This window comes from Astatotilapia calliptera, chromosome 5, assembly GCF_900246225.1.
Source record: "Astatotilapia calliptera chromosome 5, fAstCal1.2, whole genome shotgun sequence".
Taxonomy (NCBI): domain Eukaryota; kingdom Metazoa; phylum Chordata; class Actinopteri; order Cichliformes; family Cichlidae; genus Astatotilapia; species Astatotilapia calliptera.
Window position 1 is genome coordinate 31,993,244 of NC_039306.1, and position 11,097 is coordinate 32,004,340.

Consider the following 11,097-nt stretch of genomic DNA (forward strand, 5'->3'; position numbering starts at 1 on the left):
TACCATGCATGGAGGGTTTCACCCCAAGTCCAGCGAGACGAGGAACCATCATGGAAGGACAGGCCCCTGCACGGTATGTACCACCGGCAGATAGAGGAGGTGGCTGATATCCAGAAATCCTACCAGTGGCTGGACAAAGCTGGACTGAAAGACAGCACAGAGGCACTAATCATGGCAGCACAAGAACAAGCTCTGAGTACAAGATCCATAGAGGCTGGGGTCTATCACACCAGGCAAGACCCCAGGTGCAGGCTGTGTAAAGATGCCCCAGAGACAATCCAGCACATAACAGCAGGGTGCAAGATGCTAGCAGGCAAGGCATACATGGAACGCCATAACCAAGTGGCCGGCATAGTGTACAGGAACATCTGTGCCGAGTATAACCTGGAAGTCCCGAGGTCAAAATGGGAGATGCCCCCAAGGGTGGTGGAGAATGACCGAGCTAAGATCCTGTGGGACTTCCAGATACAGACGGACAAAATGGTGGTGGCTAACCAACCGGACATAGTGGTGGTAGACAAACAGAAGAAGACGGCCGTAGTGATCGATGTAGCGGTTCCCAATGACAGCAATATCAGGAAGAAGGAACACGAGAAGCTGGAGAAATACCAAGGGCTCAGAGAAGAGCTCGAGAGGATGTGGAGGGTGAAGGTAACGGTGGTCCCCGTGGTAATCGGAGCACTAGGTGCGGTGACTCCCAAGCTAGGCGAGTGGCTCCAGCAGATCCCGGGAATAACATCGGAGATCTCTGTCCAGAAGAGCGCAGTCCTGGGAACAGCTAAGATACTGCGCAGGACCCTCAAGCTCCCAGGCCTCTGGTAGAGGACCCGAGCTTGAAGGATAAACCGCCCGCAGGGGCGTGCTGGGTGTTTTGCTTATATATATATATATATATATATATATATATATATATGTGTATATATATATATGTATGTATATATGTATATATGTATATATATACATATATATACACATATATATATATATATATATATATATATATATATATATATATATATATATATATATGTGTGTGTATATATATATATGTGTATATATATGTATATATATGTGTGTGTATATATATATATGTGTATATGTATGTATATGTATATATATGTATATGTGTATATGTATATGTGTATATATATGTATATATATGTGTGTGTATATATATATATATGTGTATATATATATATGTATAAGCAAAATTTTATCTAAAGCTTGCATTGATCATTGGTGAGTAAGTGTGGGGAATTAGGGACTGACACTCAAACTTATTCAGATAATGTTAACAGTCGGGGGACGCAGTGATCTTCACTGCCAGTCATCTCTTGAGGAAATGGCTGATATCTCCTCTTTATTTTGTGAGCAGTAAAAGAAAAAGAAGACCTTCACCCAGACGTGGAGTCGCAGGGCATGAATGACGACACATTCTGTGAATACAGGTAAGTGTCACCCTCAGAGCGCCGTTTCATCACCTCGCTGCAATTCACGCATAATTGCCAATGAATTTCTCCTGTATTAGCGGTCTTATCCATCTTCTCCTCTCAGTAATGTTTTTTTTGCGCTTTTCCTCTCACTGAAAAGACACCCCAGCACGCGTGAGGTTACCATGGAGCCTCACACTTCTTCAGCTGAAGAAATTTGATGGACTGAGTAACTGGAAAGTATGTGATAAACAGCAGTAAGCTGTTTACACGTCAATGTTGTCAGAGTAGTAGCATCCCTTCATAGGAGGTTGTGATCATAGATACGGTGTTGTGTTGGTGTGTTGTGACAGATTGCATCATAAAGGGAGCCACGGCACCGTTCACAAGTTGCCATTTTCTGTCCGGATGGAGTCAAACGCGAGCTGCCCGGCACACAGCAGGACACTAAAACCAATCAGTGTAATTGAAAGCAGTTCATCTCCAGGGCAGTAATATCGGGGCACGTTTCATTAATCCTTTAGTGGTCCAATTCATAACAGTCTAACGCAGTATGAGTCCCAATGTAATTCTCCAATCAGTGGGATCTGCACAGCACAACAAATGCTGATATGATGAAGTCAAAAGTGGCTCAGTGTGACAGCATTTAGACTTTGTCATGTTCGCTTCAGGAGCTAGGTGGCCCGGCTTTTCACTGATTGGCTGTGTTTACTTAACTAGTCCAAAGAATAAACTAGAAATGTGCTAGTTTACTTTCTTGCAGGTACTTAGATGAGAAGATTAATACAACAGTTTGGAGTGAAAAATAAAGAAACTGTTAGCACACAGTTTGAGTCAAAGCTGAAGCTGGTACTGCTCAGCTAAATTAAGTGCTAGTTAACCTTCAACCTCACAGTGACCACAAGACTACAGAAAGGCACTGGCCTCAGGCAGGAAATAATGAGGTCAGTAACCACAATATATAATCTCAGATGTGGGTGAGTGTTGATAATGAGATATTAATTTATTTCATTATGGAAAGATTGGTGCCGAACAGCAGTTTAAATGGAACGGGTACAAATGATTAAAAAAAATTTTTAAAAAATAACCCAACAAAACAAAACTCTATGAGTGAAGGAAACAAGGACACGAATGACACAGGTACAAACATTTGGTGGTTTGTGATTATTAATTTGTGATTTATGATAAATTCATTTTTAGAGTGCAGTGTGGCCCAGTGCGCTGGTTTAGCACAGAAGCGGTGAGAATCTTACAGATAAACAGTAACACGTCCGTATCATCTTTGATTACCCAACGTTTTCATGGAAGATGCAATGATGAAGACTATAAATAATAAAGGATAAAGAGGGACTCAAGTTGAGCATGTCTATAAGCAACGCTCCTGTAAAAGCATGTATTGGCAATGCCTGTTATGTGGACAGTTATTTTGGAGGTCCATCTAAATAAATGGAGAAAGAGCCCAAACTTGATTGATGAAGTAAACCTAACCTGGATCTGTTCAATGATAAAAAACAAACTTGGATGATAAAGATTAAATCTCCCTGGCACCACTGAACTGTACTTCAGCTGAGCGTATGCAACAGTACAGCAGCATGACTCTAATGTTTCCCAGTTTGGCTGGTGATTGGCTCTTAGATGGCAGAGGCATTTTAGAATACTCCCATTGATTTCTACTCAAGTCACTGAGTGCCAAGTCTGCTCTCTGCTGTAAATCACGTCACTGTAATCTAGGACAGACAGAAAATGGCCCCAACCAAAGTTTCAAGTTTTTAATAAGGTGGCTGCTATTCACTTTACTGAGCTAAAAGTCATCAGTTTTTGTCTCGACATCTATATTTATCGAGCATATCTATCATTTTCTGCTCTCAGAAACTATTCACATCCTCTGCTAAATCTAATGCTCTGTCCTGTCCCAAAAATGTAATGGCTTCTTCATTTGGCCAATCACGTTTCATGAAGTTTGGTTAAAGAGTTGCTTCCGTAATCTCCTTAGAATCAGGCTATGGTTGAATTCATGAAAAGCTAGCTGGTCCACCGTGCTCCTGTAGTTGATGTCAAAAGCTCTGTCAGCAGAATTCCCATGACAATATTACACAGTACATCCTTTGTAATCGTTTCACTGTTGTCTTGCATTACAAGACCACAGCATGTGTGTAGCCTCACCAGCACCAGTTTAATGCACCTCCTAATATCTCATTTGCTCTCCAGTTGGCACTTGATCAAATGAGGCGCGTATGCTCATGTTTTAATTTTGTTTCAACACGTGCATCTTTGTGATTATAAACCATTGGTCAACCAGAGGTAAAGGATAATGTCAATCACAGAGGCTCACTGTAGAGGCAGCAGCCCCGTCCTCTCCAACAAGCTACAGAGTGAAGCCATGGGTGAAATGAGGTGCTTCTAAATCCACTGTGCTTCTCTCGCAGCGACAATGACGAGAAGCCACTGAAGGGCAGCCAACACTCGCTGAGCAGGGAGATCAAAGCAGTGGAAAGCGGGGACAGCCTGGTGGACTACGGCGATGAGGACGTGCAGTTCAACGAAGACGGCTCCTTTATCGGCGAGTACGCCGGGCGGAAGGAGAAGAGGGCGTCCGCTGAGATCAAAGCCACCATTCAGACCCCGGCATGAGGAGCAGAACGGGCCATCCAGTTTCCACGAAAGCTGTCGGAACAAAAAAAGAAAAACAGGAAACAGACATTATTCATGCGGAGCGCAAGTTCTGTGTCAAACGTAATGTGTCGTTGCCAAGTGCACACTGCCATTCTCATTTTATACAGCTCTGTTTTGTTAAGTTGCGACAGAATGACCATTACTAAATACGGTGTATATATAGTGTATATTGTATGTGTGGAGTGTCTTTTTTTATAATTATTATTACTCAAAATTTTAGAGGGCTTTGTTTTTATTTCCTTTCCTTCAGCTGCAGTACTCTTTGTACTCCCCTCTCCGCTGTGCATCGTTATATGCAGCTTCGCCTCTGGTGTCACCTTGTAGCAGGCCACAGACAAAGTGGGGATATCAAGTTGATATTTCAATTGGAACGTATATTACTGACCTTTTATATTTGAAATGGATTCATTGAATATGATGTAAGATGTGTATAAAGGTTTGCTTATTAACTTATTTTTTTCCAGTGGTTTTATACCTGACAGAATAATAAGACAGTTCACATATCATTGCATATTATAAAGACCACTTCCTGCTCCTGAATCTCCTTGTGATGTTAGGATATATTATTTAGTTGTACCTTGTTTAGAAACATTTGAGCTGTTAGTTTAAATCACACATTTACTGTAACAGCCAAGCGGTGCTTCAGCAGATTTGGGGTAAAAAGTTTCAGAAATGTAATCTATTACAGGTTGATATCATTAAATAACTATACGCATAACCCAGTCTTGATTAAATTGGATTTAACCACCAGTGTGTTGAGTTTTACAAACCAAGAATGAGCAGATCAATACAATTTATTGTCAGTTTGTTAAAAATAAAGCTGAGATAGGGGAAAGAAGTAGCCCTAGCATACAAAGAAAAACTTAGGAATGCAATATGGTACAAACATGAAGGATGTGTTGATCTTTTCATTAGTGAGGGCCTGTTCCTTTTTACATTGCTACTTTATTAAATTAGTAATACAATGTCAATTATTTTTTAGAGATGATGAAAAAATATCAACAAAAGCTAAGGTTTTTTATTTTATTTTTTTTATTTGTATCCTGCAAATGGAAGCTGTGGCATCGCTATGTCACTGTCAGAAGTACCTGCAATGGATTACAGGCTTCTTTTTGTCAATCAGATTACTCAGTCTGGTTTTAATATTTGCCATCCACCTGCACCGGTAATTCAGTGTGCTATAGTGAAGTGTTATATTGGTTTTGTTAAGCCCTACTTTGAGTATGCTGCCACTCCAAAACAGAATCACTTCTGTTGTTCATTAACATTAGCAACCTGATCGGGAAAACTGCAGTGTTTTGTAAAAGTTCACTCATTGCATTGCATGTTATAAATGTTAATTGGTGTTTTTCAATGTTATTAAATTGCTTTACTTTCCTACATCTGGGTAATAGTCTGACTGTCTGTCTGGTCGCAGCCATCACTGGCAGAAGATTATTAATGTTTTCGCTACCCGCGGTACTATTTGTAGGTCCCTGCAGACGAATTCCTGACTGAAGTCTCTGCCTTTACCTCCAGCCATCAGTAAAATATGAACTGAGAGAAAGAACTACCTTGTGAAATGTCCTCATTCAATCTGAATAAAGTAAAAGATGTCTGACAAATTGTTCCCATTTGTAGCATGACTTTAACAAATACCACACCAGGGTCAAGTCTCTGTCTGAGTCGAGCATCTTGTTAGATTACTTCGGCTGTAGGAGAGAATCTCGAGAAATCAAAGCAGTGGGCTCAGCCAGGCACTGGATCAAGAAGCGGGAGCTGTAATCATGTCTGATGGTTGATAGCAGGGAGTGGAGAGTGTCAGTGTGAGGACTCTCACTGTGTGGCTCGCATCTGCCTCAAATACTCTGTCATCACTCAGCCAGGTTTGCTTTAACTGCGGCGCTGAGCGGCTGCGGTTTTCACACGTGCAACCTTCAGGTGTTGGTAATGGACCCTTTGGTAGCCATCCCGAAGGTCCTCGACTCTGGAAACAATATGAACAGCTGGATGTGTCTGTACACACGCAATCAATGTTGGGTGAGCTATTTACAGAGCTTAATTGTGCAACAGAAGAACACTGCTCTCTGGAGAGAAAGGCGAATTGCATCACAGCTAGTGAAAAACAGAAATTCCTATTAGAGACATTGCTTACCAAAACACTGTAGGCTACAAACACTTGGAATCTATCAGCTTGGTGCAACATTGAAGGTTTTTCACAAGTTTATGCGACACACAAATGCTAATTTCAATTGATATATTGAAAACACTGCCTAAGGGAAGCATGTACAATGCAAAGAGTAATGGAGCCAGCACAGAACCATGTGGAACTCCGTGACTAACGTTTGCGTTACTGAATTATTTCCTGTAGTTATTAGAAATTTGCATTGCAACATAACCTGAGATGCTTGCACATAATTGCTAGGCAACAGTATATGCGCACATACCAGCACAAATATGGGACACTTTATTTTTGTACTATTTATACTGTGTGGGAAACTGTAATTTTACATTACAATTTGTAGACACTTCTCACTTTCACCTGATTGGTCTGAATAAGTCTGCTCCGCCGTGTCCATGTGTGCTACAAGTGCTGATGATATCAGTTAGGAATTTGTTTTCCATTGCATGAGGAAATGGACATGTGCTAGGAGAGCATGTGAAAAATGTCAATTTCATCAGTCTCACAATCACTGCATGATAGATAGCAGACACCTATTTTTAAATGTTAGTAGTGCATTTGCATGATGATATCTCTGCCCCAGCCCCATACACATTATGAATCCCCTTTATAGATGTGAATAGAGGATACTCAGAGGTTTTCCTCTGAGTATTAGCAAGTCATGCAGGTATTGTATATGCAGGAAAACTGTGCATATACAATGCTTGCATTCACAGTGAATTGAATTTTATAGATGGTGCAAGTATAACTATAACTCTGGAATTTGTGGCTGGAGATGCTTCTGATTTTTAATCTTTATTTGTTATTTATATGTGAGGCAAGAGAGCAACAGAAACATTACACATAATCACATTTGAGTGAGTTGTGTAAATGTCCATTTATGGTTCAGATGTCTGCCTTCTTGTGACACTCAATCTGGAAAATCAACAAATTTGATTCTAATTGTCAGGATTCTCCCTGCTGTTTGAAAGCAGCAGTTTGATAGTTTATACCATTGCTACTTAGAAACCTGCAGCTGAGGCTACTTTGGATCAATTACTGCACAGCAGATTCTAACTGTGACTGCTTCACTGAGGGGAAAAGACGCAAAATGATCATGGAAAGTTTGAAAAGCACTTTTCGGTTCCATCTAGGTACATTATATTTATCTGTATTGCTTCTGTCGACAGCTTAATGCCCACTGGTTTTTCTCCTATTATCTAAAATTCAGCATTTCTCTTGAGCACTGGGCTTAGACGCATTAGATCTAAGAGTTGTCATAGTTACCCAAGATATTATTACCGGAAACATTATAATAAACATCCACTTATCATGGTTCCAATAATTTAGTATTTCCTCTTAAATGTATTTTAGTCTTGTCGATTCCATACCCTTAGTGTTCATTTTTTATGTGATTTTTTATAATATTTAATTAAAATTACAAGTTTTATCCAAAACCCTGAACTTTCCATGAACCTTACCAAAATGTTCTTTTTATGGAAAATGTCAGACACCGGGGTACCTTAAGGTCAAATCAGGTCAGGTTGATGCTGAAATTAAAAAGTGTGTTCTTCACCTTTGTTGATGTTTTTTTTTTTAAGCAGCAGCCGTAGAACCTCAGAAAAAAATACATAAAAGCAAGATGTTGGTGAAGCAGTCATTTGTGAGATTGTATGCTGACACGTAAATGATTTAGTTCAGTTTTGAGCTTTACCAACCCTGGTCTCAGAGCTCCTGCTTCTATTCTACGATCTTGGCCCCTTTTAAACTCCGTCACTTCTGTCTGCCTCTTCTTCACCTTTCCTGCTCTTATGGAGTCTCATCAATCTGCCGCGCTCTTCCTCTCCTCTGCTCTCTCCTCCTAGCCTGAAAGAAATACAGTCAGCATATGTTAATCAACCGATCCATATCTCTCATTTTTGACATGATGAATGTGCATTTAAGATGTTATTTATCAGTGTGTTTTAAACATATACAGCTCATATTCGTTTAACTTTTGAGGAACATTCAGCAAATATGTTATTGAAAGCTTAAAGTCATACATAGCTGAGGGGAGTCACTGCTATAAGTGACAGATGGGTGCCCTTCTCTGGTTCAACATTCAGCTGTATTCAAGTTGTGGTTAAAGAATTGGCCATTCCATTTCTCTGGTAAATATTCATTTCTTTTTTCAGGCTACTCAGAATTAGAGTTCTAGTTTTTATCATAGTGAATTACAGGTTAACCTTACCAAATAAGGTAATAAGGCACCAGCACAGAGCTTCAAGCGGTAGTTCACTAACAGACCGGTCCAATTCTAGTCTTTATGCTAAGCTGTGTCAAAAAGCAACCTGTGAAAATCACGTAGTATGAAATAGCCACAGAGCAGTCTGAAATCCATATAGTGAATTCACTTGGTGACAGCAGTGACACTAGCGCCGACGTTCCTCTGACTGTGTGTTTTTCAATTTACAGCTTTTCCAATAAATGTTGCTTTGTCATTGAGCCTTGGGTCTGCTATATATGAATGAGTATCCCTGCGCTGTGTGCGCTGGGTCACGGGGTCACATGATTAACTCGAGGATAATGAATTCATGTGAACTCCTGTGCAGCAGCACCTTGGACAAAGGTGAAAAGATTTCCCTATAATTTGAAAGCCATAAAGAACAGCAGTGTGTACTTAACCAGCGTTTTATGCATTACATCCTACATATCATGCCATGACCCCAGTCCATTACAATGGCAATGTCAAAGGCTTAAAAATGCTCTATTGTGTGTCAGTACTTCTAATGGAAAGCGCAGCAGGGAATAGAGGCAAGCCTCTCTCCGGGCATCGCCATTTGTTGAACGATGAATAGAGGAGAGGGAGGGTCAATGACTTAAACCACAAGGTGGAGTTTTAAGAGCTGCAGTGATGTGAGAGAGCCTTTTTTTCACCAGACAAAGCACTCCAACAGTGTTTCATCTAAATCAAAGTTATAAATAATACAAGTCTCAAATGAACGTCAGAATTGCCTCGAAGGTCTTGTGCTAGAAAAAAAAGCACATTAAGTAAAGAGGAAAAATGGACTCTTTTATCCTTCGATATAAATTTCCCCCCTAAGTTCCCCGAAACAATGCTGTAAGGCTGACATCACCAAAGCAAAGGAAACACTGGCTCCAATTAGCGGGGAGGTGATAACACAGCCACATGCTACACACTCAGAAATTAAAGTACCTTATTATATCTTTAGGGATACAATGTCTTGTCAGTGGGGTGATACTTTCTGAAATAAGACCATGCTGACTCATACCCTTGTGGTTTGTACATTACAGAGACCAGTGTTGATCTTCTGGTGGCAGTTTTGCAGCTTAGTTTATCAACAAATATAAATGTTGCTCTATAAATATTGCTAAAGTAGGTACCTTTCACAGCTTCTGAACATACGTATGTTTTTAGCCCTTGACATAGTTAACTTGAGATCCAATAGCCATAGGAAGTACTTTCTTGTAGGGACAGAATTGGACTTTTATACTAACCCAATATTTGAAAAAGTATCACCTGATGCCAGCCACTCACCATTTCTTATATTTAGCCTGGGAAATGGTAAACAGGTTCGGTGAATTATCCTAATGTGTAAATATACATGCAAATATACTATAGAAGGCAAAAGCTGTTTTTCTAACAAGGCTTAAAATAAATATTTGTCTGTCGCGCAGCCTGAATGCTCCTAGTCATTTTTTTCTCCTGTCTTCTTCTTCAGGACATTGAAAGCTCTTCTTTGGATGCTGGTGGACTTTTGTTCTGTTCTCTGCCGAGATGATTCCACGCCGCTTCATTAATGTTGAGCTCCGGGCTTCTGAGGAGGCCAATTGATGACTGACGGTTTTCTACTTGTGTTTTTCTAGGTATGCTTTTACTGCTTTGGCAGTGTGTTTTGGATTTCTGCCACAATGACAATGAAGATTTGCCAATTAGATCTTGGATATAAGCATCTGACTGGTACAGTCATGGTGGATCAAAATCTGATGGTACTTTTATGTTTTCATAATTCTATAAATTTGATAAGATCTCCAGCACCACTGGCTGAAAATGCAGCCCCAATTCATGACCGTGTTTTACAGACGGCTGCAGACACTCACTGCTCCTCTATATGTATTGTTTATGTTTTAAACCACAAATTTCCATTTTTTATTCATTTCCCTCCTCGTTTCCCTTTCATCAGAACGGTTTCTTCACATCCACCCTTCAACTGCAAGCATTTCTGATTTTTGAATGAACAATAGATGGATCAGCTAAAGGGCCAGATCTCTTCCTGTATCAGGTCTTTGCTGACTACTATTCCTATTGAATAGTATTTTTGTCCTATGTGAATAGTATCTGCAAGGACATGACTTGCAGATACATAATGTACATTTCAGAATTATACAAAAATACCTTTTCGGGGAAAACAAAATGGGTTGACATTATAAAACTGTTCTACAGCAATGAAGGTTGATCAAGCCTTGAAAGCTGGTGCTACCAATTCCTACAGGTACTTCAACTTTTCTGGAATACTTACAACCCCCTCTGTCTGCATAAAAACACATAAAAGTTGGAACACACTGTGGTATCATACCCTCGTGAGCATCAGTTGAACAGTATTGTACTGCAGAATGAATTGTATTGATATAAAATGGTTAGAAAAAACCAATTAACAGTGGAAGAGAGACAGACCATCATAACACTTAAAAATGTAGGTCTTTTCTACAGAGAAATGGCAAAGAAATTCAAGGTGTCAGTGAGTACAGTTCCTTCACCATCAAAGACTCAGAAACTGGGAAACTCTGACAGGAAGAGGTCTGGCAGACCCAAAGCCTCAACTGAATCAGAGGACAAGTTTCTGAGAGTTAACA

At 40.1% G+C, this 11,097-nt stretch overlaps 1 protein-coding gene across 16 annotated transcripts in view; it reads left to right on the top strand.

Annotated features, from left to right (window-relative positions):
* The window catches only part of chl1b (cell adhesion molecule L1-like b), an 82,202-nt gene extending 76,499 nt beyond the window's left edge, over positions 1 to 5,703 (top strand). For 14 of the 16 annotated variants that reach the window (XM_026168923.1, XM_026168921.1, XM_026168934.1 and 11 more), the window contains 2 exons: positions 1,376 to 1,448; positions 3,857 to 5,703. In XM_026168923.1, the coding sequence (XP_026024708.1) occupies positions 1,376 to 1,448; positions 3,857 to 4,061 (278 nt within the window). In that variant the 3' untranslated portion in view covers positions 4,062 to 5,703. The other 2 variants (XM_026168932.1, XM_026168933.1) reach the window with 2 other exon arrangements.
* The last annotated feature ends 5,394 nt before the right edge of the window (positions 5,704 to 11,097 follow it).